Source organism: Cinclus cinclus, chromosome 3, assembly GCF_963662255.1.
Source record: "Cinclus cinclus chromosome 3, bCinCin1.1, whole genome shotgun sequence".
NCBI classification, from domain to species: Eukaryota; Metazoa; Chordata; class Aves; order Passeriformes; family Cinclidae; genus Cinclus; species Cinclus cinclus.
This window is the reverse complement of record NC_085048.1, coordinates 115,993,086-116,019,915: the sequence shown is the minus strand read 5'-3', so window position 1 is coordinate 116,019,915 and position 26,830 is coordinate 115,993,086. Positions and strand designations below refer to the sequence as shown.

Below are 26,830 nucleotides of genomic sequence, written 5' to 3'. Positions count from 1 at the left end.
CCCGGTTGCGGGCGGGGCTGCCGGGCCGTGAGGAGAGCGGCTCCGCCATGGCCCGGGCCGGCCTCGCGCACGCGCGGGACGCGCCGCCCCGGCTGGGGGGGGGAGCGGGCGGGCGCTGCCCCGCGCCTGCGCCGTGCGGCGGTGGGCGCCATGTTGGCGGGGCGGGCTGCGCGGTGGCGGTGAGGGCTCGGGGCTGCCGCGTTCGCTCCCCGTCTCCGCCCGGGGCCCGGGGGAGAGCGGGGCCTCCCCTGGCACCATGAGCGGCGGCGGAGGCGGGCGGGTGTGCGACCTGTCGCGGCGCAACCCCCAGGAGGACTTCGAGCTCATCCAGCGCATCGGTAGCGGCACCTACGGCGACGTTTACAAGGTGGGCGCTGCAACGAGACTCCGGCGAGCGTGTCGCCTGTGTTTCCCTCTCTCCGCTGTCAAGCATCCCGGGCTTCAAAAATCTGTGAGGGCTTCTATCGCCCGGCGGCGTGCCCCGGCCCTCCCCAGGGCAGCGAGGCCGCCCCCCTCCGGCGGGGTCTGCGCCGCCGCCCCGCACGGCCCCGGTGGGACCCCGGCCCCGCCGCCGGCCCGGCCGAGTCCCCAGCGGGGCAGAACCGTGCGGGACCGGGACCGGGCCCGGGCCCGTCCCGGCTTCCGGCGGCCGGTGCTGGTGGGTGCCTGTTCGGGCGGCTGTGTCACGGGCGGAGCTTGGGAGTCGGGTCTCTTCGAGAGCGAGCCGGGGGGCTGCAGGGGTGTGGGCAGCTTGCTAGCTCGGTTGGAGCCCAGATGTCGCCGTATTAGTCCCGGTCGCTGCTCCCGTCGTCGTCTTGTGGGGGAAGGCCGGTGTATAGTGTTTGTGTTGGTGCGAGACGTGAGTCTGACCGTGTGGAGAGCGAACTGCTGTCGTTAGGATGAGAGTCTTTCAGGATTCCGACCTAACTTCGGCAAACGTGGGAGAATTAAAGCAAAAGCAGCTAAACATAATTTGGGTTGGTTTCTCCTTTTTTATTTTTTTTTTTTGAGGGGCTTTATAATGCGCCTTGTTGTTTCTGTCTGCTCTGACAGTGTATGTTGTTCTGTATCCAGCTGCTTATTGGGATGTGGCAGCTTCTCCCTGGGATAGGGTGACACTGTTGTTACCTGCTCTTGTATGGCCTTGGAGCAGAGGGGAGAGCTGAAGTTTGTCGTGTGCAGCCTGCTGGAAGCATTATTTGACCTGTGTACTTTCCAAGCATCTTCTGGCCTGTTCTTGTCATCACAGGGTGTGTGTGTGTATGTGTGTTTGTTTGTTTGTTTGAGGAAACTTGTATTGGTAGGCAGGACTGTCAGGAAACATGCAGAGCCATTCTGCAGTTTGAGGTGCACAGAACTGGTGCCAATGCTGCCTTTCACTTTAGGTGAGTGTGCCTAGAATGAAGTCTTGTTTGGGTTGGGATGATTTTGGTTTAATCTCATCTTTCTTAAATGTCATGCAAGTTTCAGGACCTAAATCCTCTTGTTGCTGCACTCTTGGTATGCTAACTCCCTCCTCTATTAATTGTTTAATTGAAAGGGGGTTTTGTGTTGTTTGCCCCACCTTGCCAGCTTTCTCTGAGTATTTGTGTACTGTGCTGATGTTTTACGTGAAGTCTACTTGCCTTATGCTCTGAGCTTTTGTTTTTCTGAAAACTGTTTTCTGTTGTGTGTCTCTTTCTGCTGCAGTTTTTAACTGGCATATTGACTCTGATACTTTATCAACTGGATTTTTTTATTCAGTGTTCTGTATGTGACTGATGGATGTGAATTTGTGAATTAACCATATCACCTCTCTTTATGGTTTCATTTTAAGGACGTTACCTTCAACCAGAGTTTGGAATATTTACGCATGCAATACCCCCATGCATGTGAAACATGTTAAAGGTTTGTGAGGGTTTCTTTGATGTTTATCATACTTAGATTGCAGAATCCTTCACTTTGCTGCTCTGTGAGTGGCCAGTGTTTGGCACTGCTTGTGACTTGTTTGAGGCTCAGAGTGCATTTGTTGATGCTTACAATGTGTCTGTACCAGCTGAGATAGAGGGTGATATAGCAGGACCAGGATACACTAGGCTGATACTGTAATTATTTATTTTAATTAGAGATGTTTTCTGATTCGATTGTGGACCCTGTAGGGGAAATGAGAGGTGCTTTTTTCTCTTGTGTGGGTTATTGCCTGTTTCATTCTGAGACAGGTCTTGCCCAAGGTGTCTTTGTAGTAGAGCATAAAAGTTGCCCAAAAACAATGAAAGCCACTTACTTTTAATGTGATAAAGAAGTAGTAATACTGTCTGAAGTGTCATCCACATGCGAGCTTGCAAATGCCTTGTGAGGGGTTTCATAAAGCCTCTTTCTATTGCCTTCACCTGTAGGTGAACTTTGAGGTGGATGAAATAATAGTGTGGAGTTGAAATCAGCCGAGTGCTGATGAGTGGTGGGATTTCAGCAGAGTGGTTCCAAGCATTGCATGTACTTGGGCAGCTCCAAGCTGTAATTTGTGGTTTTGCCCCTTTAGCAGAGAGATCCAGGTGGGAAAGTGTTTCTGCTGTTAGCAGGCAGGGATTATTGCCTTAATAAGCTGACAGTTTTGTTATGTTGAGTCTTGTTAAATGCTGACTTTCTGCAGCCTGATTTCCTGGCAAAGCATTGAGGAGCTGAATGCAGAGCAGAGTGACACCTGCTTCTCTTACTCGGTTCTAGTTGAATTGAGCTAGAGCAGAACATGGTTTAAATGTTTTTTTTAAAAGGAAATAAATTACATACGTTAAAGGAAAGAAAGGCAGAGTTGCTGTTCTGGAGTTCATTGAATTTGACATAAGAGCTGGTGGTAGGGTCTGAGCTGCAGAGGTTGGAAGGGAGGGAGGGAGGGAGGATGCAGTCAGATGGATACAATCTTGCTGCTGTGAGTCTTGCTCTCTAGGCTGGTATCTGGAAAGGGACATGTCAGTGCACTGCCAGTACAGATTTTTGGCTCAAGCCAGTGTTTTACAGTTGTCTGCACTCCCACCAAAGTTCAGCTTTCAAAAAGGCCTTGGGGTAAATCATAACGGGTTCATTGCAAGAAAGGTAATGGGTTACTTGTTCATGGCATTAGCTCTCTATCAAATATTCACAGGCAACAATAATGTGTATATTCTAGCTAGCCCCAGTGCAAATTTGTTGTAAGAGCTGAAGTGTTGCTTGAATTGCTTAGTTCTTCATGTATTCCTTGTCTGGGTAATTTTCTGTTTTTTTGTGTTTTTGTATTTCACTGTTTCAAAAAATTTAATTGTATAGGGTGGGCAGCAAAGCAGAAGAGAATTAGGGTTTATTGGTTGTGAAACAGAGATAATGTACTATCCTGCTCAGTTTCAGGAAATATTTCTAAAGTCAGATGAGGTAGTTGCTTAATTCTGTTTGGTGTGTATTTATCCTTCTCATATTTAGGAGCACTTTTCTGTCTCTTGCTATGAAATTGCCATTCTAACAATCCATAATCCCAGAAACTCTGTAAGTTGTGCCATTCTTTTAAGGTTTGGGTCACAAATGCTTTCACAGGAGTTTTCTGACAGAGACTGTATTGTTAGGTTCCCTGTTTGTCCCCATTCCTGTACCTTTGGTTTTGGTAGTAACTGCACAGAGTTTGGCAGTATTTTCTGAGGTGACTGTAGGTCCATTTTATTCATGTGATTAATTTATATCACAGCACTTTTTTTTTATTTTTTAAATCGTTGCTTTGGTTTAATAAAGGTTGAACTTCATTTGTCATCTCACAGGTCATTTGTCTAGTGCAGGTGGACCCTTCCAAAGATTTTGAGCACCTTACTGCAAAAAAGGCCCTTATTTTGCTGAAGTTCAAATAGTTGTGATAATTACTGGGATTATTGTTCCTGCAGAGGTTATCTATTGTACTGTGTTTGCTTTATCTTAGTTCTTTTTGGCATTTATGGCTTCAGCCAGTAGGAACAAATGAAGACAACACAACTCAGTGGGGTACACTTAGTCTCATTTATCATAAAGGAAAGCCTGGTTTTTGTTCACCAGCCCTTTGGCAGAGAGGTTGCTTTTGGTGAGGGAAGTCATGTATCCATCAGTTTAATTGCCTCATGCTGAAAACCTAATTCTGTGGGTATCTCTGGAGAGCACCTGGTGATTATTGCTGATTTCTGCTGCCATCCAGATTTTGGGGGTGTCTGGTTGCTGATAGAGCTTCTGTGTGTTGCTGGCAGAGAATGTGTCCAGGTCAGATGAACTTGAATTTTGATGAACTTGCATTTTTTTGGTGTCATCTTCTCTACATGTGTATGCCCTTGCTCCTTTTTCCTGGGGTGATCTACTAGGGCATCAATTCTTCTTCAGTTTGCTGCTTCTGAAATATTGAAACTGTGATTTTTGATAGGCATTTTAGTCTTCTGTTCTTCCTGATTGACACTACTGTTTTGGAAGCCTCTTGACTTTGTTAGGAATAAATGTCTGTGTTTTGACATCTTTCTGTTCAGTTTTAATTGGTTTTTGAAGCTTGTCAGGTAGGCAGAGAAGGGGGTGGATGTTTTGCCATCCCATTTTTACAGCACTGAATAAGTGCTACAAGGATTTCGTTGCTGGGACTGTGGTTTCCTCTGTGCCTTGCACAGAGACTTTTGTTTAACATCAACTATCAAAGCATTGCTTTCTAAAATTGTCAGTCTGTTGAGTTGTGGTATTACACTTTCTACCAGAATGTGGAAGCTAATTATTTTTAGCTGGGGGAGTTATGAGGGTCTGAGAGAGGCTGAAGAGAAGGGCTCTAAGGGCTGGGGAGTAGCTTGGGTGCGTTTTCCTGTAGAGTGGAGCTAATCAGGCTCAGGAAGCCTCTTTGTGCACGGGGACCAGTTTTCCCATGGAGTAGTAACCTGTTTAGAAATAATTTCATGGAGTGGTTCACACGGGAAGTGGTCAAAACCAGAAACCCCTGTCTTAGACTTACACTTTTTTGGCTTTTTTGCAGCATTAAACACTTTATATTACCAGTTTCCATTTGAAGGATAAACAAAGCCTGACAGTTTTTAGCTTGTATTTCTAGTTGTTGTTGGTTTTTAATATAAATTTTTTATCTGATATCCTGCTGTTGTTACAGAGCACACTAATAATTATTTCCTGTTTAATTAGGTAGTGCTCCTTCATCTTGACCGAGTAGTTGGTGGAATTTTTGAAGCTCCTGCTCAGATGGCAGACTGGATCTCTGAAAGAGTATCATTCTTTCAGCTGCTGATAGAATTGGCATCCTTCTGCAGTTTTCAAGAGCATAAATTCTATAAGTGCTGTATACATTTAGTAAAGTGTGTGCGTGTAGATGCTGGTATTGTAGGCTAATCTTTGCCTCTGGAAAACCTATATTTCCATTGACACAGTGAAATCTGCATTTGAAGGAAGGGGTTGAAGGATCCTGCTCATGGAAATGGGTGGGTGCTGTAAGCCTCAGCATCACAAATTCTGGGAATTAGAGCATGTAAGAGTGTAAGTGGTAACAGAAAATGAGCCAGGATTTTCTTACCTGAGCCTGTTACCAATTTTAGTTGCATTTTGTCAGCTCAAAAGTACTTGTTTGAAATTGTTCTTGGCCCACCTACTGCTTTTTGATTTTTCAGTCTCAAAACCCATAAGCACCTTGTAATTTCCATGGGATTTTCCTAAATAAAAGTCCAAGACAGTGTCCTTCGCATTCTGAGGTGCTGTGTGGTACTTACTTAAGCACCCCCAAATTCAGGGTCAGAGCTAGCTCCAACAGGTGTTGAAAACCATATGGTGCTTGAGTCATTCTCAGTCTCTCATTCCAGTGAGCTTGGAGGCAGAATTTTTTCACAATTGGTGATTTGAAAGGTGTTTGAGATCTAGGAAAACCTGTCGGGGTACCTCATTCTCATCCCTAGCCTTTAGGAGACTTTGTGTCACTACAATCAGAACAATCTTTTATATACTCAGATTAACAAAGTCAATTCATATTCATGCTGTTGATAACACTTTCAATGCTGATAACCCAAATGGATCAAGATGCAAAATTATAGTACAGATTCTCAACTTGGAGTCATGTTATTTTAATCTATCCCCTTAAGCACAGGGTAGGCTGCTGTAGCTGAAGGTGTTGGTGGCCTGCATTAAATCAGATTTTCTTCTTATTTTCTGGCTTTCATAAGCTCAGGAAAACTTTCAGTATTTCTTTCCTCGCCCCAGCACTCTGCAGAGCATAGGGACATATGGAGCCATAGTCAGTGACACAAACTCCTGAGAGCTGGACACAGTATTGTTTAAAAGAATAACACAAAAAAATCATGAGCAGGGTTTCTGAGGCCTGTGAAATTTTTCCAGAGTGGCTTGTGAAGAGTGTGTAACTTCAGGATCTTTTCACTTGCATCCACTACAGTTTTATCTCATGCATCATTTCATTAGTACAAGTTGCCCTAAAACAGGACTGTAAGTGTTAACAAGACTCCCTGATGATCACAGGTTTTTGTTAAAGTGTCAGTAACTTGTCTTATCTTAGAGGTTAAAAAATGCTGATGCTTGATTCATGAACATTTTGCTTCCATTTGTTTCTTGCTATGAGGAGAATATGTTGGGAAAAGAAATAAGGAATAAAAATCCTAGCACATGCTTCAGTGGTGGCACTGTCTCACGTGTTACTTTTATTCTGTGGTACAGATGGAAGGAACTCATGGTTTTGCTGTTCCTAAATGTCTGTGCATCTTTTTTCCTCCAGTGATGGATATTGCTGCCATTGGTGGGGTAGATAAATAATGACTTACAGGGAAGGCTGCTAGAGAAAAATTATTAGTGAACTGTTTTTTCCACAGTCACTCAGGTTTGGACTACTCCTTGACTTTCATAGGACTCCCACTGGTCTCACAATCTCTTTGCCTGTGAATTATTTGCAAATGCCAGTGCTCCCAGCATTGTAGCAGTGTTGCCACACCAAAGAATAGTGAGAGGTTTGAGATCAGCTGTCCAAGGTGTGAGCTGAGTAAATCTCTAACCACAGGAATACCCTTTGCATTTAATTCCAGACTTTATTCTTGTGCTTTTTATAGTCCTAGGGGCATTTTCCCCTTCACTTTTGGTTCCACAAGAAGGTCCCAAGCTGCCATGTAACAAAACTTGATCTGTCCATGAAAGGTCTGAATTCCTGACTGCCTAAAGTGACTTAAATGAGACTTGTAGGAGCTTACTACAAGGTGAGTCCCTGGTTACACGTGTAAGTTCTGTCATTTTGGCCTTTGCAAAAGCCAGCTCTGAGCCCTGTGTAGGGGTAGCGTGGGCACTGCGTTCTGTGTTCCTGCCAAGCCTCCCTTGGGGAGAGAAGAGGCTCTATCTGGGTGTCCTTCTTCAAGAGCTGCTGCTGCTGCTTGAGTGCTGAGAAGCAGCTTTGCTGCCTTTTCTCCATGGTTGGGTGCAGGGGCACAGAAATGCTCTGAAAGCCCTGGGCAATTGGCTTCTTGGTTTTCAAGTAGAAGTCAAATGGCACAGTTGTAGAAGAGAAGTAATTTTTTGTAGTAATTTATGTTGTTTCTTAATGGCTTTTAAAAAAATGTGACTTCTTTGGTTGCTCAGTAGAACTGAGGCCTTAGCAGGACAGAGCTCTTTGTTGGTCAGGGTATGGTGCTAATGGCATCAGGGTTGTGGGTTTTATCCCTCTATGGGCCATTCATTTAGGAACTGGACTTGATGATCCTTGTGGATCCCTTCCAATTGAGACTATTCCATGTTTAAAAATGCAGTGAAGCTCCTGAGTCATTGCTGCTGCAGTTGGCTGCTGTGTGTCTGAAGGGAATGTTTTGAGGGGAATGCTCCCTAACTCTTTTGTTGCTGCCTTGCTTTTTTGAGCCCTTTGCAGCAAGGGCAGGCTGCTGTTGTTGTTGGACAATAAGGTTCAAGGAGTCTTGCACGTAGCAAAATGGGGTAGAAGCATTGCATTGCTCATCTGGGAGTTTTGGAAGTGGTTCCACACTCTGCAGAGCACAGCCCTTGGTGTCCCCTGGATCCGTGGTCTGCTGAGAGACCCACGTGTGTCACACCTGCTTTTCAGTCTCTGTGGTTTTAATACGGAAGCAGGCATGGTTGAGGACTTGCATAATTAAGTGTTGTGTGGTATGGTAGTTTCCTGAGCAGACTTAAAGCTTCAGCTCTCAGTACAAACCAGCTGTTTAGTGTTTCCCCACAAGTGGTTCCACTGTGTTAAACCCTTGTGTACCTCAGTTGCTCTTTGACTACTGCTGTCATAGAACATCAGGTCAAGAATGCAGAGGTGGGTGCTGCATTCTGCTCTCTAAATACTCCTTTGTTATTTTTTTTTTTTTAATAGGCTCGAAATGTCAACACGGGTGAGCTTGCAGCAATTAAAGTAATTAAACTAGAACCAGGTAAGTGGTTTCTTAACTGACACAGGCCACAGAAACTAAATATTTTTGTGCTTAAGATAACAATTGTACAAAATCAATTAAGTCCACTTATTGAAAGAAGGGATAATTGTTTTCTTCTGGTGTAGAAAAAAATGCACTGTTCTAAAAAAAAAACAGTCACCGCAAACAAGATGTAAGAGGAAAAATGCAATTGGAGAACAGTTAAGTGAAACGTGTTTAAAATTTCACTGAGAGTGGTGGGTTTTTTTGTCCTAAGTACTGTGTTCAGCCCATGTGTTATAAAAATTTCTGGAACGAAAGAAGACAGCAAAGCAAAAGGAGCTTACCTGGTAAAACAGCAGAGGAAGAACTAAGAAGGGTGAAATAATTGCTGAACATTAGTTGAGTACATTTCCTGAAAATGATTTGGAGGCTCTGATTAGGACTTCACTGTCTGCTAGATTTATTCTTGCACTATGGTGATTTCACAAAGCACGTGTGCACTACAGATCACTTCTCAGCCTACAAAATCTGTTGTGTTAATAAGAGTAGGCCTGCTGAATAGGAGTAGTCTGGGAAGTAAAACATCCAGACTCTTAAACTTCTAACTGTTGGTGTTCCATTTACAGATTTAATGTTGGGGTGTGTGTAATATTTTAACTGCCTGGTTTGATCCTTAAGGTCTATGTCGGCAAGAAGGGAAAGAAGATATTAGTTTTTTTCCATTTTTCCCCCCCTTACAATTCTGGAAGTGGTTAGAAATTTTGTTTTCACAGTGCACACGCTTTTTAAAGTTTGAGACACGACAGTATGTTACTAAGTAGTTGAAAAAGTGTATGTTAATCACATTTCTTTTCCTCACACTGAAAATGTGATCTCAGATGCTTCTGTCTAGTTCTGCTTCTTTGTTTTTATGTCAGTTCCCACTGCTGGAATCCTTGGCTGTGCATGATGTGGGATGTCAGTCCAGCCAAGCTGAGCATGAGAGCTGTGCTGTGGGCAGAGCCTGGGAATGCCCTGCAGCTTGAGGAACTTGCTCCCATGCTGTGGTGATGGGTGAATGGTTGGCATCTTGAACTTAAATACTTTTTGCAGCCTTTGGACACTTGAGTGGTGCTCAGAGAATAGGCTTCAGCTGCCCTGTTTTGGAAGTTTTGCAGACTGGGGGTACAGTATGCAGACTCAGGGTTAACAGTGTTTAGGGACTGGCTTTAAGGCTTTTACGTTGCTTTTATTATGAACTCAGTGGAAATGCTGGTCACATACTGGAGGAGTTGTCCCTTCATGGAGGTCCATGTGTGAAAATAAGTTGCTCTGCTCTTTTAGTGCCTGTGTGTTTGAAAATCTAGCCAGGAGACAGGAAACCATCAGCAACACACTGCAGATGGATGTTAGCTTGCAGCTTACGACTTTAAATTTGCTGTCAGTTAAATAAAATGCATGGGAATGTTATATTTATGGTTATAAATAACTCAATTGATAGGTCATCAGTATATTAATGTACTGGGAAAAACTTAAAAACATACCCAGAAGAAAAACATCTCAACTGTGTTTTCAATTTCACACATGATTTTCTCAGTTTACACATCTGGTGAGAACCTTTAATAGAAAGACTGGGACAACCATGGTACCAGACAGTGAGATTCAGGTAAATGCCACCCCTGTGTCAATGTTTTCTGGATGTGAGTTACTCACAGTCCAAAAATTTACATTCTTGTGGAGTCTGCTGAGATGCTGCAGCAGCAGCTTACTAGTGACTGGTGGTTTTTTTTTTTTTTTTTTTTTTTTTTTTTTTTTTTTTTTTTTTTTTTTTTGCTTACGAAGATGAGCTAATGAGCATGGGCACGTAGCCAAAAATAGCAAAGTTTTGTTTTGTTTTTAAGAGACCAGGCTATTGGCAGGGCTTATGCAGATGGACGCAGTGGGGTCTCAGGGAAAATAAGGACTTGGGAAAGAGCTATGACCAGTATTGTAAGAGCTATCAGCAGATGTGAGGTCCATCTGTCCTAGAATGAAACTTAAGAATATCATTACTTACTACTGAGCCCTTGCTAATAAATACTGATTTACAGCTGATTTATATCTGTGAAACGTGCAGATAATTACTCCTAATTGCTAAGAATGTTTATTCTGTAAACATGTGCTGAAAGTTAAGATGTGACTGCGACCCAGGCCAAATAAAATACTCATTCTACTGCATTTCAGGAGAAGATTTTGCTGTTGTGCAGCAGGAAATCATTATGATGAAAGACTGTAAACATCCGAACATTGTTGCTTATTTTGGCAGCTATCTCAGGTACAGTTTGTTTCTTTTGTTCACTTAAAAATGTGTCCCTGTCCCCTTGTAAAGGACAAATCTATAAAGTGACATAGGCAAAATATAATTTACCACGTGTTATCCACTTGTGTATTTTTTTTTTTATTCACCTTAGATCTGTTCTACTTGGTACAGTGTCTCTTCAAGTAATCTCTCTTCCTGCAAAATTGTTCAGTGACAATGTAGTCATGTTTTGTTGCAAATGAGTTGGTGCTTTAAAGCTTTGAATTTAATATATAAGTGGAAAATTAAGCAGAAGTATGACAAGTATGAAGAGTTTGTGTATATAGTATCTTTTAAATCTGTTTCAGTAGAATGTCTGTTTTTCCAACATGTGAACTTCTGACCAGAATGTGAAGGTTTTGTGTTTGTTTCTTGAGGTGAGGTTATTTGCGTTGAGGAAACATTGGCAAATGTATTCATTTGTCTTACCAGCTACTTCTTTTAGCCAGTCATAGTAGAAACAGATTGCTTAGTACAACTTATACAAAGCTGCTTCTGATGATTTTCTTAGAATTTTCATTTAAAAACAGGTAGTGAACAATTACTCTTGTTGCACTTAACTTTATTTAGCATTTTTGTATGGAAACACTGCCTGTTGTCCTATATTCAGGCTGGAGATGCTTTTTCTTTTAAACAAAAGTCTCCCACTTGTCTCAGACTATCAAAGTATACCTTTGGAGACCCAGAATTTAAGTTTGGGCAAATATGCTATATATGTTGTCACTGTCTTGCACTCCTCCTTGGTTCCCTCCTCTTTCTTTGGCAGACAGTTCTTCAGACAGTGACATTTCTGCCTTCCTATTAGCCTGGGTGTTAAGTTGCAGACACTCAATGGTACTGTTGATCCTATCTCTGTTTTACTTGCTGTTCAGGCCTTATGCTCTGCAGAAAGATTCTACACTGTTGCTCTTGGATGTTACAGGAATCTTCACCTGTCTCAGAGTGCTTAGGCACAGTGATAAAAGGGCTAGATTGAAAATAAGAAATGCAGTCACCTCTTCTGATCCTCTTCCATTCTTTTTTTTTTGTTTGTTTTCTGTAGGGCTTTTGCACACTGGGAAGTGAATGCCCAGTAAGCAAAAGTGAGAATTTCCAGCACTTTAATGCTTTGTGTCTCTTACCTTGTGGGTGCTCTGCTGCTTTCCCAAGGCTGCTGGGAGGGTTCTGGCTTCTTCCCACTTCCACACTGCTGCTACTTCTGGCATCAAATAGGATGCAGGAACATGGGCCCATGAGTCCAGTGCCCCCAAAAGTGTCCCTGAGTCTTGCATCATTGTGGGGAAAAAAGAAGGGACTCGGAGATGTCTCCTCAGTTCTTCTTTCTTGCTCAGTTTTCTTGCACGGGTTGTCACACTGCTTCTGTGTCTGGCTTCAGTCAGCTATTTCAGTGCAAAGCTTTAATATTATTGCAAGCAAGGCTTTAATTGACCCCTTGAAATGTATGGAGTTAACAGCAAGGAATTCTGCTGCTTAAAACTCCTGTAATGCTTGGACAATACCTTTCCCACCCCTAGAGGAAGCAGCTGGGAATATAGATTTGAGGGTCATGTGCACTCTGGACATAAAAGAGTAGGACATCCAAAAAAAGACAGTTCTTGGAGCAGCAGCTATTCTAATTGTCACCTGCTGGTGAGAACACTTGAAGTTTGCAGCTCAGGAGATAAGCTCAGCACTTCTACCCACCACCACTGCCTTGCAAAAACCCTGCCACAAGTGTGTCTCAGCTGTTCTGACAGAGCCTTATGAATGCAGGACACACAAGAGCAGGTAGTCAGGAAGCTGCAGAACAGCCAGCAGTCTTTCCTTTGGTTCTCCTGTGTTACTGTCTGCTCCAAGGTGGTTGTTTGGGATGGTTTTATTTCCACCTGAGTATTTTGATGGCCAGGAATGCCTAGGCAAGTCCCAGATTTTTTGCTCTCTGCTTTCCTTTTTGTGGGCACGTGTCTTACCAATAAAAATTACTGAGTGAAAATAGAATTAGTTAATGGCCGTAATAAAAGATACCTTTGAATCCTTCAGCCCATGTCTATTCTTAGAAAACACCTTTTGTGGAGGTACTGTGAATCTTACTGAATTGATTCCCTTAGTAAGAGAAGAAGAGCTCAATAACTTCCCTTCTGACCCTGCCACCAAAAATATCCATAGGTATTTTTGAAGGAAAACACTTTATCTGAGTGGGCACTTATCCACAGCATGGGCTCTGCTCTGCCTAGCTTTGACTAAAGCACTACAGTTTCACTTAATTTACTGTGAAAGAAATTTGGTTGAGAGACCCTTGGGGCTTTTTGTTTTGTATTGTTTCTTACTTGTGTTAAGTCCTATGCTCTGAAAAAAAGTGGAGAACTGAAAATGAGGGAGGAATAATAACCCACATCTGTTTAGTCTACTCTGAGAAAAATGTATTTCAACAAAAAACAGTGTGAATGTTTCACTAATACTGTTTTTATTGCTTCGTTAAAGTAGAATATTTTTGACTATTTAATTAGTTACTATTTACACAGTGAAGTGTCACATAAAGACTAAATTATACTCATTTTTTGACTTGTATTTTCCATAATACAGAGCATGTTGTGTTATGCTTTATAGTGTTTGAATCCTGTGACTTAACCTTTTGCAAAGTGCTCTGCAAATCTGACAGCTAATGAATGGTTTTGTTCACTCTTTAGACGAGACAAGCTATGGATTTGCATGGAGTTCTGTGGAGGTGGCTCTCTACAGGATATTTATCATGGTATGTCAAGACTTTTATCCTTAAAAATCTAAGCACAGCTTGTTTTCAAATATTGAGATGATTGCATTGTTTTGGAATTAGAGAGGATGAATCCTAAATTTAGGATCCATAATGATTCCTTGAAGGTCACTTTCAGCTTATGTTTTTACTTAATTGTTTTGGGTTTTGTAAACAGCAGTTTCCATCGTTCAGGTGCTCATATGCCCATCACTACTTTTCAAAGGCTGTAAAGTCAGACAATATTACAATTGTAAAGAGAAAAAATTGATGTCTTGATGTGCTGTCTTGCTTCATAGCTATTTTGTTTTTGAGATTTTGAACTTTGTTCTAGTATAATCTGTACTACTTCCTACAGAAACCTAAGTATGTGGATTGACTAGCATGGATGCTCTTGTCCTTTGTAAACGGAGTGTTTGTATACCAGTAGTTCCATGAGGGTCCTTTTAATTTTTTTTAGGGTTTGTTTTAAGCTGGATGTGTGACATATGAAAAGCAAAGGTGGTCTCTGTATTTGCTTTAGGCTTGGCTTCAGTGAGCAGTCAGAGAAACAAGGGCTGTTTGTGAATCTGTTGGATAAAGACAGGATCAGTCAACTGCTTGCTGTTTTTCAAGAGACACAGTTTTAAGGGAATTGATTGCCCTGGAATTAAGCCCTTTTTAGGAAAGGAGTATTCTCAAAGCGAGTAATGGCTTTGGGGTTCTCAGGTGATTTTTCTTTTTCATGGGGAAGTCCATCTATATTGTGAATTGTCAAGATTTTACATGTGAGGGTCTCTTGTGCGTAAGCAGTTTCTTACATTTATCTTGGATACAATTAAAAGAAGCACCAGTGCACAAGTTCCTGCCCTAGTTGTTGCACTGTGGCCTGGGTGATCCTTTACTTTGCTAATTTTGAGAAAAGCATGGTGTTTAATAGGCTTTGTTTTGTGGAACACCTGTAGAGTAGGAAATGAGCTCATGCCACATAAATGCCTGAGCAGATGTCTACAGGAGTGGTTTCCCCTTGCAGATGATTTTTGGCTTCCCTGCTGGTAGTTAGAATGGAAGGTTCTTTTCTGGTCTTTATGTTCTAAAGAGTCCCATTCCAACTATAGGCCTCTGTAATCTCTAGTCATTTAAGTTAATCAGAATGAAATTTCTGAAAGCCTATTGTGGGTGCCAATATATATATAGTTTTGTGGGGATTTACAGCTTTTCTTTCAGGAAAGAGAAGTTGGATGTAGATTTCCTTTGAAGACATGTTGCATAGTACTAATATTGCAGAGGCTAAGCAGTCAGATTCTTTAATCTGGATTCATTCTTAACTCTCTACTCCTTCAGTGTCCTTTGAGAAACTCCAACTCAATCTTTGTTGTCTGTGCAAAACCTGAAAAGCTTACAGTCAGGACTGCATTTCCTGGTTTTAAACCCCTTTAATTTCAGGATCAAAGTCTGGTGACTGAGACAAGTCAGGGACCATTCCTTGCCTGCTACTCACTCACTGTTTGGTTTGCATGTTTGTTCAGAAATTAATTGTTTTCCTCTAAGAGAATTGAGTGAAGTTGGACCCTCGAGGGAGAGGAAGACTCCTACTTCCCTTGGGAAACTGCTGAACCTGCTTCCAGGGGGAGTTTGAGATGGTGCTTGGTGTGGCAGGTGCAGGAGCAGCATTGCTGACATGTGATTTCAGAGGAAGGCTGAGAAGCTGGAGGGAGCATTTTCTCTGGCAGTGGGAAGGATGGAAGCAGAGATCAGGTCACAGATGATACAAAGAACTGCCCAGGGCTCAAAGGGGACTGAACAGAGTTGGCTGCAGCTCTGAGTCACTGAGTTGAAAGTCCAGCCCTCTATAGAAGAGCATAATGAGTTTGTTCAGGGGAAAGAGTTAGGCTTAAATCATAACTTGTGCTTCTTTTTCCTCTTAATTACTGTGAGATTTAAATACAGAAGAATTAGTAGTTTCCATTCCAACAGTACTGGACATTTTTTTACTTTAAAAAGTGCTCTGGTCTTTGGGACAGTCAGTCTGGGATAAAGACTAAGCACATTTATTTAGAGACTCATAGTGTAAGGTCCTATCAGTGTGAATGGAAGTAACTGAGGTATGAATTTGGAGTGGGCAGTATCTTACCTGATTTTGAGTTGTTTGTTTTTTTTTTCTTTTTCCTTTCCATTTCAGTGACTGGACCACTATCAGAGCAGCAGATTGCCTATGTTAGCAGAGAAACACTACAGGTAGTGTCTCCTCAGATTCTTGTGGTTGTCTTTTATGTAAAAGTCTTAAAAGCTAAGAATAGAAGCTGCAGATAACATGTGATGCCATGGAAGTCTGGTAATTGGATGACACTGCATTTTTCTCAGACTTTTGAGGAGGTCCCATATTACAGCCTAGAAATTTGTATAATTGCATAATCTGAAATTACCCTGGATCATTTGAAGAAAGCTCTTGGCATCTTTCTGCTGTTAATTTTATATTTGCTTTTTAAAGGTGGGGGAAGCAGGATTTAATTAGCAGTTTTCTTAGTCCATATTTATGATATAAATTAGTTTCTGCATGCTTGAAGAAAAACTAAAGTACTCAGTTTTACGTATCTAATAATTGATCTGTGCCAATAAGAAAAAAGTTTCCTGTGTGCTTGAGATGTTGAAGGTAAGGTCATTAGCCTCTCCTTGTGGGTATGCTAGCTTTCATTTTTCTTTCCTAAATTAGAGGTTTCATACAGCAGTTAAACTTAATCAGAAACTGCTTTTTTGATGGATGTCTTGCTTCTCTGTGAGAGTTCTTGACTTATAGTGAGCACAAACTTTTTGAATGCCATCAGTTGAGACTTGCTGCCTCTCAGTCTTTCAAGATAACTGTTCCAAGCCATCTCCCTTGCTTGTCATTTGCCATCTCCCTATGCTATGCCAGAAACTGCTGCCTTCTGACTTGCAGGATGTGGTGCTTTTTTTTTTACTTACAGATCAGGCATATGTTACATCTGTGAGTGTTAAGGGTTTTGAGTCTTTAAACCCTTTTGTGCTTGGACAGCTGGAGAGTGGTTTGCCTTAGAAGGAGCCTTTAAAGACTCCCCCTGCGATGAGCAGGGACATCTTCAACTGGATGAGGTTGCTCAGAGCCCTGTCCAACCTAACCTTGAATGTTTTCAGAGATGGGGCATCCACCACCTCTCTCTGCAACCTCTTCCAGCAGTTCATCACCATCATTATCGAACAATTCTTCCTTATATCTAATCTGAATCTAGTCTCTACTTGAAACCATTACACTGTGTCCTGTCACAACAGGCCTTGCTAAAAAGTTTGTCCCCATCTTTCTTACAAGCCTTCTGCACTTTTGTTGAGGATGCCTTTAATCCCACTGTCTGTATCAACAATGGAGATATTAAACAGTCTGGTGTGGGACCCTGAGCTTGTTTACCAGTGTTCTGTGGATACAGTCATTTAGCAATTCCTTACCCACCAGATAGTCCATCAATCACATCCATAATCTTAGATATGGAGGAGAGGGTAGTCTAGAATGGAATTTAAGAAGCCATTTATTTGTGTGGGAATATATCTTGGTTGATATATATAAATTGTGTGTGAGAAAAAAGCTTGCTATTTTGTATTTTCTAAATGTTATTTACTAATTGACCCATTTTTTCAATATTTTAGATTGTCTGTAAATATTTGTTTATAATATCTCTGGTAATGCTTATAGTTTCAGATATCTTGTTGCAGCTTATAGTGGAACACATTTTTCCCAAGTAAGAAGTCTGAGAATATGGGCTATTTTCCATCCATAGAAGTAATTTGTCCAACATTAATTTTGCCACCAGCGTCCATGAATCCAAAGTCTCACTTGGATGCTGAACTTAACATTCAGTCTCCATTTTAGAAGCCCATTAACTCATCCATTTTCAGAAAATACTTGCTGTCCCTTTTGCTGAAATTAGTGAGATTTGATTCTGAAAATACAGATCTTTTAAACACAACCTTGAAAGTAATTGTCTCCAGGCACTCAGTTTTGAAAATGGTGACTTCACATTCTTCCAGGGCAGTGGGAATTAATGGCATTTGGTTATGCCAGTGGCATCCAGAGATTTAAGGAGTGTACCTGGGACTCTTCTGCCTAATGCCAGTTGTTGCACTGGCTTGGTAGATGCTTTGATTAATTACACTTTAAATGTTGCCATGAACTCTCTGATGTCTTGCATGAACTGGCAAAAAAAAAAAAAGTGTCTTCACATGGATATTTCCCATGAAGACAGAGCCCTGTGGAGGTTCATGGTGTCAGAGCAAGGAAGATGTTTGTGAGTGATTTTGCCCGTGGAAGAGAATATTAGACATAAACCTAGAGTGTCCAAAGTGACATGGTCTATGATTTGTCATGCAGGGATTGGGTTGTGTTGAATTCTTCCAGAATTTAAACTTACTTTCTAATTTGTTTTGATACTCTCATGGAGACCCAGGTGGCCAAATGAAATAGAGTTGAACTCTGGTGTTAGACCCAAAGCACTGCCTGCTAGCACATTAATGCTTAATTGAAATATGTACTGATACAGGAAATAGCTTTACCAGTGGTCCTGTGATCTACCTGCTGAATAGAAGACTCCTAGGCAATTTTGCCAGTTACTATTTTGGTCTGTAAAGGTACTAGTTACCATGTCCTGAGGAGAACTTGTTTGGGCAATGCTCTTCTTTCCGTAGGTGTGGTGACTGGTCTTCCATCTGTCTTGTGTTTTAGACATTAGATAAATGTCTAAATACCTTTTTATATAAAGCTATTTAAGTATGCTACTTTATATAAAGCTATTAGGTATGGTGCTGCATCTATTGAAATTGGAAATTTGCAGCAAATTGCACTGAAATACAAGAAAGTTCTTCAGTCAGTAAATCATTTTGAAGATTAGATTGGATCCTAAATATACGTGGTAATTAAATAAGAAATGTATGTCAAATGAAAAATGTTGGACTAAATTACTCTTTAAATATTTTATGCAGGGACTATATTACCTTCACAGTAAAGGAAAAATGCACAGAGATATAAAGGTAAGTTAAAACTGAAGGGGTTTTTGGTGCTTTTAAAATAGGTTACATCACCTCCAGTGGTCTTTGCTGTTAGATATCAATTTTCAGTGCATTTCTGAGTATGTAGGGAATTTTAATCTATTAGAATGAAATAAAACTTTCTGCCCAAGGAAAAAAAAAAATTCTTTAAAATCCATGCAAGGAAGTTCTTTTCCTTGGAGCCGAGCCACTCATACTGTTTATGTGGATCAGTGCTGTGAAATTCAGCCATCAGTGGGTGTCCAGAGCAGTTTGTGTTCAGATGGCTGTCAGGGGGTGAGCTCTGAGCAAAAGAAAGGCTTGTTCTTCCCACAGCTTTTCCAGGGAGCTCCATATACCCTTCTTTTTGAACCAGCTAGTGAGCAGAGCTCTTGCTTTGGCTTCTTGCATCGTGGTGAGCAGATTGCAGGGCAGAGGCTGCTGTTCTGTGTGTGGTTCCCGGAGACTACTTCTGTCCCCTCCCTTGCTTGCTAAAAATAGAGAGGGTGCTGCAAATCAGGCTATTAGTACTGACTTAAATCTCCATCCCAGCAAAGCTGTATCAAAAGTGGCTTGTTCAGGCTCTTACATTCTGTTAGAGTTTCCTTCTGGTGCTTCCTGTTGACTTTTTTGTTCCTGAAGTTTTACTACCTAGTCTTTCCAAAGCTCTCCCAAACCTAGCAAGCTTCCTCTTGGAAATCTGACAGTAAATCATCATAGTCCTTTGTGTTGTTGCATGCTCTTGGTTTGGCTGGTTTTGGTTTCTTTTTTCCCCAGCAGCTTCAACTGTAGTTGCCTTCATGCAGCCTGATTCCAAGTTGTTCTCAATGGCTGCAGAAGAGTATTTGGGTTTTGAGCAATCATAAAAGTAATTTCTGAATAAAAGATTACTTCAGGCCCCAAAGTTAAGTTTTTTTCACTAAACTTTCTAGCATGCTTGTAAGGCACATGTATGCACAGTTATTTTTCTAAGCAGAACTGTGCTAATAAGAAATGTTTACAGTGCTTACATTGAAAGGTTGTTTTTTTTTTAATAAAGCTGTTCTCATGAGCGTGGAAAATTACTGTCTTGATCTACAGATTGCCTGACTGCTGAATTGTGTTTGCTTCCCTCAGTAGCTAAGTTCCATGTTTAGAGTACCTGTCCTGTTAGCTTGAAAGGTGAACAAGGTCAAGAGTATGTAAGCAGGGCTGTTACACTGCTTGCCAAGCTCATTAACTGTGCTTGTGCAGCATGGGCCAAGTTAGCTGCATTTTATTGCAGGCCTGACTTTTCCTGCTCTGGGAAAAGCCCTGATCTGTAAAAACAGAGTTTTTTTGGAGGTTCATCTCTGCTGCCTTTCCCTCTACCTGATGGACAGTGAAGTGCAGACATTTGAATCTGTGTTTAGCCAGCTCTAACCTTCACTCAGCTCAATCTGTACCTGGTTTCGGTCTTCAAATCAGGTTTGTTCTCAGTCCTTTTATCCTATAATTTTGTAATACAGACCTCTGCTTTGGGTTAATTTTGGTTATTGAGCTGAAGTGAGTGGAACACACAGCCACACAAAAATGACCTCTCCAAATTCAGCACGAGCAGAATCTCTGTTGCATAAGGGCGGAAGTAGCTTTGCTAAATGCTTGATTATTGAGGCAGGTCCTTAAGGCTATAATTATAAGCATGGCTCTTGAACAAGATGAAATGATCTTCTACTTATGAAAAGAAAATGAAATTGTTTCCACTTTGACCTTTTGAGTTCCTGTTTCCTATGAGTCACTGTAAATAGAAAAAAGTAAGAATTAATCAGTACAGGCAAGAGGTTTTGTGTGCAATGCAAACTCTTTAGGACCATAGGGTAAACTAGAAATTAATGAAAAACAGTGTATATCCAAGAAGATTTTTTTAATAACAGGGTTGCACCTTGCTGATTTCACAGACATTTCCTCGATAAGGTTGCAAATTTATTGAACACAGTCCTTGCTTTGTCTTTGGCCTCTAATTTGCTGTAAGATCCCACCTATTCCTTTATGTGGTATTGGAGGAATCAACATGTTTTCATTCAAGTTAACTTTTCTTTTTTTAAAGGGAGCAAACATTCTTTTAACGGATAATGGACATGTAAAATTAGGTGAGTTAATACATCTCTGTGCTTAAAAATTAATATTTTTATGTGCTCTAAGAAGCAGCATGCTCTGTTTTGTTTAATGAGGTGGTGGTTCATGTAAGGAATTAGTGATTATCAGAATTCTTTTTATCTTGCTGGTAGCATCTAACTAAACCATGCAACAAGTATCTGAGGATTAGTTGGAGTAATTTTGGAACAGTGAGGTAAAAGACCTGATATTGTAAGAGAAAAGTCAAATTACAGGGTTTTATAAATTTTTAATAAAATCTACCATCCAGAGTCCTTAAATGTGAAATGCACATTGAAAGCTTATCTGAATCTGTTTCATAACACAAAATGAGATGTTTTGTCCTACTAAAACCCCTCGTGTACCTGTTAGGTCTTCTGTGCCAGCCTGCTCTTCCTTGTATGGATGAGGGACATTAGTGTGCATGTTTGGCAAGTGACTGAGGGGAGCTGACCAATGGTACCTGAGACAGACCATGTTTCTATTTTTTGCTTTTGTTACTTACTTTTTGCTAAATATTTCCAGTATATTTAATAACTTCTTAATAGTGGGGAAACCAAACTTGTGTTCATTAACAACTAATTACGTCAAATCACTTGTTAACTGTCTTTTTTTTTTTTTTTTCCTTTTTTTAAAATAGCTGATTTTGGAGTGTCTGCACAGATAACAGCTACAATTGCCAAAAGGAAATCATTCATTGGCACCCCATATTGGTAACTGTGTTTTACTTGACCATTGATATAATGGTAACACCTATAATACTGTTGAAAAATTGTGATAAAGGCATGCTCTGTCACTTCCTGGGTAGACTAACCACTAAAGGCTGTGTCAGACTTTCTGGTTATCATGTATGTGTTCCTTATTCCAAATCCTGAATTAGCTGAGTGTCAGAGGAAAGGCTTTAATGCTCTGAAAACTTGAAAGACTGTATAGTGCCATCAGTGTTGACTCATATATCATAATTTAGTAAAACCTAAAAAATAGCATTGATTTTGCTTGTTGTTAACTTTGGTCTTAAATAATTTTTTATTCCCTGTTTTTCCATTTTGGTGTTTAATGTTATTTCCCCTCCAACCTAGATAAAGCTTTTCTACAACTTTTCAGTTGATGAGTTTCCTTTGCCTTCACAGATCCACAGACTTTTGCCCTTTGTGAAGTGTTTCTCTAAGCCATTTTCCCCTTATTTACCCTAAAGTTATGGAATTCTGTGATACTGTTCTATCTGTACTACAACTCTGTTCTTCCCCTTTAAACTAGTTTGTGTAATTTTTCTTATCCGAAGTTCTGCCTTTCATTTTATCCTTTTCCTCCTGGAAGTGGTTGTCCCCTTTCACCTTGAAGTAAATGAGACACAGTCTCCACTGTAAAACAGCACTTCTGTTGTGTTTCACAGACAGTTACTAAAATTCTGTAGTCTGACAGCATAGTAGTTATAAGGTAAAAATACATATATAATGAAAAAAACCTCATGTTAAAGCATTGACTTGAAATAGCCAAGCACAGTATTTTTAACATTCTTCTTTACATCAAGGCTTCACTTCCCTTTCAGAATAACACAAACACCCATCAGTCATGGTTGTGTGATTAATTTGTGTCTCTTTCCTAAGATGTCTGGGTAACCTTAGTCCTCTCCTGTAACTTTCAAATTGTGCCAGGCTTCTCAAGTGATCTTAAATAATAACTTTGAAAGTATTACTTAGGTCAAATGCTGATGAAAAGCATCAGTTGTTCTTTGCAAAGGTTCTGAGAGATTTGAGAGCAGAACCAAGGAAGCAAAATCTTTGAGACTGCAGGGAAGAAAATGTAGTTGAGGGTTTAGTGGTCATTAGATCTTCATGTGTCTGAGGGCAGGTGGACTGGAGTGCTAATAAACCTTCCATTTAAATGTTTAATCCATGTTCCCCCTCTCTTGGTAGTAACTCCCTCATTTTTAATTTTGAGTTATTGGGATTTTTAATGAACTCTAAAAGAAATGTATCCAAACGTAATTTAGTTATAGAAGTTCTACCACCAAACCTGCTGATATTTTCAGATCTACAGACAAGGAGCAGAAAGGGCCCACAAGGATCATTGAGTCCAGCTCTTAGCCCTTCACAGGACATCCCCAAGTGTCACATCATGTGCCTGAGAGCCTTGTCCAGAACTTTTTGGGCTCTGGCAGGCTCCTTGTTGTGACCACAGGATTTCTATATTTGAATAATGCATCAGTTAAGATGCTGATTCCTGATCTGCTGGAGCACTCTTTAAGTGACTTCATCTGTGTTACATTTATTGAGTTATTCTTTTCAGGTGATCTGGACTGATAAAGCTCAAAACTAAGAAATACTGACATGTTGGCCACCTCCTAGGGCTACATAGGACAATCAAATTCATCATTCACTTTGGCCATTCAAACACATGACAGTTCCAAGTGTATAATTTCCTGTAGGTATTCCTGTTTATGTGCCAGTTATGTTTGTTCATTTTTGCCACCTGAGAATGTGAAACCACTTTGTTGACTTAAAGAGGTCACCTGGCATGTGTGAGACAGACTTTACAAACAAGGAGTGCTCTATACAGAGGTGACAATGAGTCTCATGCTTTCAGGATACAAGAAAGGTGACATTTCGTTGCTTTTTCTCTTGTTGGAAGTATTTTCTTCAAAGTCAGTGGATCACTTTCTGGACAATGTGTAAATTTGAGTATTACGTGGATTTTATTGTACTTGAAAAATTATACTGCAGGCTTTTTGGTTGTTATATTTAGTCTGAGAGACTAAATACTGACTAATATTTGTCTGTATTTAGTCTGAGAGACTGATTTCATCCACTTACTCCTAAATGACCATTTTAGATACTGCCTATTGAAAGATGACTCAGGGGGAACTTCAGCTGTACATTGCATAATGTTTTACACACACTCTTATGTTTGTGTATGTCTCTATATACTGTGACCTTACAGATTGAGAACCTTAAGGAAGAGAATACTGTGTGTACAAAGAATGTTTGATTTGTGGTGAGAAGTTTACCTAAAAATGTCTTTTACCATTCAGGATGGCACCAGAAGTTGCTGCAGTAGAAAGGAAAGGTGGCTATAACCAACTCTGTGATCTGTGGGCAGTTGGAATAACTGCAATAGAGCTTGCTGAACTTCAGCCTCCAATGTTTGACCTGCATCCAATGAGGTTAGTGAGGGCTTAAAGCTTGGTGGGTAAATGCAGCTAATTAAATAATCCATTTGAGGAGATGGCTGTGTGTGCTTGTGTGTTTTGGGTATACTTCAGGGATACTGGGCTGTGAGTGTTGTGAGTGAACAGGACAGAAATTGTTACGTAACAACTCCTGGTGCAGAAGTGTGTAAAGTCCTTGTTGAGTCTCAGACTGATGGGGCTTCTTCCTGCCTGTTAAATAAAGTGTTTAATAATTTATCTCACATGTATTGCAGCGTAACCACAGAAATGCTGTTTTGTGTTTGTTTTTTTTTCAGAGCACTTTTTCTAATGACAAAAAGCAACTTCCAGCCTCCTAAATTAAAGGACAAAATGAAATGGTAAGTACTTTTTTGTTTCATTGGATAATGAGTGTACTGTACTAGGAAATTGATTTTAATGTTTAGCACTTTGTTTTACAGGTCCAATAGTTTCCATCATTTTGTGAAAATGGCTCTTACAAAAAATCCTAAAAAAAGACCTACAGCTGAAAAGTTACTACAGGTATAAATTTATGTGTGAAGGTTTTTTTTAAAGTTATAAAATTGAAATATGCTTAATGTGAGTGTCTGGAATTTAAATCTCTGGGTTTGCCTCTTTCTTTCAGCATCCCTTTGTTACCCAGCCATTAAATCGAAGTCTTGCCATTGAACTTTTGGATAAAATGAATAATCCTGATCATTCCACTTACCATGATTTTGATGATGATGATCCTGAGGTAGGAATATATTTTAATCATAGAATCAGATTAAGTTTTTGTTTGTCAGCAAAACTACATGATTGTGATTTATTGAGCCCCAGGATTTTTTGTGATCTGGGAGTAGTCTCAAGGAGTGCTTTTACTTTTAGTTATGCAGCTCTGTCACTCATACAGGCACTTAACAAAAATCATTATATCTTTGGGAAGGGAAGCCTGAAGAGAAGGAGATGTGAATAGTTCAAAATTTTGTTTATTGCTGTTCTTCAACAATTACTGAAACAGTAAATGTGGTTTGCTTCTCCTGAGTCCTGAGTTCTGTCATTCATTCTGCTTTATGTTTCTTTGTGGAGTTATGTTGCCATCTGCAAAGAAGGCACTCATAAAATTACTTTATGCCTGTGTAGGAGAGAATGATTCTGTAGTTGTTTTTGTTCGGTGGTTTGATCTGTGTTTTTTGCAGATTGTATTTTTCCATCTTGGAGTACTCTGAAACTTGATTTCACTTAGAATTTTGTCAAAGAGTTTCTGATTTTCTGCTCAAACAGCTGGGAAAAAGTAATGTGCTTATGTAAGATGATAAGCAGCACAGGACTGAAGTGTTTAATGAATAAGAGAAAAGAGATACTCTTTTTCTTTATCCTGTCTTTATACCTTCCTGAATATTAGTGAATACTTTCTAAATGTTCACAGTTCTCTAACTGGCGGTCTTTTTTTTTCTTTTTTTTTTTTGAAGAAAAAGTAATCCTTTTAACACAAATGCCATTGGTTCTTTAATTATATATTTTTGGTTCTTTTTAATGGGTAAACTAGTCTAAAAATTCCTTCAGAGGAAAAGAACCTTAAAAGAGGCAACTAATTTAATGGGCTAATTTTCAGATTTTACAAGTTAAATGAGCTTTTACCCCCTTGAGCAACAAAGACCAGTTGATTTGCACCAAGTCTTTCTTAAAAGCTAAAATAAAAAGTGTGGAAAGAAGCCAAAGTGAAATAGATAATTTTTTGTATTACAGAGTGCAGTGCTTAAACATTTTCCAAACGAGCAGGAAAAGAGATGGAGAAAGACTTAAGGGTGGAATAGTATTCAGTATTTTTAAATCAAATGTACACAGGGGGAGCAGGAGAAAAATTTAGTGGAGTTTTCTAATAAAAGAAAATTTAAAAGTCAAACACTCAAGAATTCCCTTAATGTGGTTGGCTTTCAGGTCCCTTAAGAGAAAGGTGTCTGATTCCACGTGGAGTCAGAACTGAGAAACTTTGATCTTCTCACCATAAGCTATTTAGTGTCCTTTAGTTCTCTCTTTGCTCAGTGATGAGTGAGAGCTCTGAGGCCCCTTAAGAGGTGTTTCTTAGCTTGCAAAACAGTGTTCACTCTTCTATGTCGCTTGTGACTTAGCATTAAGCATTCTTTTGTTGTCCATTGTATGACTTACCAATTATCCTGTAATGAAGTGTGGTATCAGGAACAAAACCTATGCCTTGTCTGGGAGAAGCTTAGCAAAGTTTTGTGTTTCAGATGAAGAATCTCACCACAGGCAGAGCAGTCATTGGCATTGTGGTCTTTCTGTAACAGAGCAAGTGGAATAAGAAGTCTATGTGCTTCTTTCATGCACAGTTTAACTTTCTTCAAAACTCACCTGCTCACAGAGGCAGCTGGAGATGTTAATTTAAAGATTGGACAGTTCTCTATTTGTCACAATTGCCTGAATGCATCCATCAGAAATCAAAAGAAGTGACAAAATGTGGTACAACATAACATAGTCCAAAATCACTGTTGAGAATTGAGAGCTTCAGATCTGCTCCCCAGTTTGTTTAGAGCTATGGATTTTTTGGGTGGTGGTGCTCATGTTTTGAGGTTTTTTGGTGGGTTTTCTGTTTTGGAGGCCAGAAAGCCTTTCTCTCTGTCAGTGGTCTGTCTTCAAAGGCAAGTCTGCTGCCCACTGTGGTGACAGATCTTTGCTTGGTCTGCGCTGCTTTTAGGGGGATGTAATCAGTTACTGCTTGGATAGTCCACAAGGCTGTGAAATAATCTGAATTTGCCACCACTCTGAGGATTACCAGTCTTTAAATCATTCTAAACGCAAAGGTGAAGTGTTCAATGTACAAAAGCTAAAACCCATGCCATCATTTGTGTGAAATTAAAAGGGTTCTCCCATTCATAGAGTTATTTTTCCTTTGGCACTGTGTCTGAAACTCAGAATTTCCGGTGTTTTTTTCCCTACCCCAGCTCATGGAGGGCTTCACTTAATTTCCCATTCAGTCATGGATAGGATCTCTGGTTGGGACTCTGGACTTAGGAGATGTTGACAGTTGCCTGTTCTCCCTATTTCTGTGACAGTGATTCTCAGGATGAATGTGATATTAGCTGAAAAGGCTGCAAAGAGGAAAAGTGCTCATGTTTTATACCTAGCACACTGTAAGT

At 40.4% G+C, this 26,830-nt stretch overlaps 1 protein-coding gene across 4 annotated transcripts in view; it reads left to right on the top strand.

Annotated features, from left to right (window-relative positions):
* Window positions 1–252: 252 nt before the first annotated feature.
* The window catches only part of MAP4K3 (mitogen-activated protein kinase kinase kinase kinase 3), a 65,498-nt gene continuing 38,920 nt past the window's right edge, over window positions 253–26,830 (top strand). For all 4 annotated transcript variants that reach the window (XM_062490710.1, XM_062490709.1, XM_062490708.1 and 1 more), the window contains exons 1-12: window positions 253–367; window positions 8,318–8,375; window positions 10,560–10,650; window positions 13,341–13,405; window positions 15,564–15,619; window positions 18,368–18,415; window positions 20,478–20,520; window positions 21,165–21,237; window positions 23,556–23,687; window positions 23,990–24,052; window positions 24,134–24,215; window positions 24,319–24,429. In XM_062490710.1, coding sequence (XP_062346694.1) covers window positions 257–367; window positions 8,318–8,375; window positions 10,560–10,650; window positions 13,341–13,405; window positions 15,564–15,619; window positions 18,368–18,415; window positions 20,478–20,520; window positions 21,165–21,237; window positions 23,556–23,687; window positions 23,990–24,052; window positions 24,134–24,215; window positions 24,319–24,429 — 933 coding nt within the window. In that variant the 5' untranslated portion in view covers window positions 253–256. The remainder of the gene's footprint in view (window positions 368–8,317; window positions 8,376–10,559; window positions 10,651–13,340; window positions 13,406–15,563; window positions 15,620–18,367; window positions 18,416–20,477; window positions 20,521–21,164; window positions 21,238–23,555; window positions 23,688–23,989; window positions 24,053–24,133; window positions 24,216–24,318; window positions 24,430–26,830) is intronic.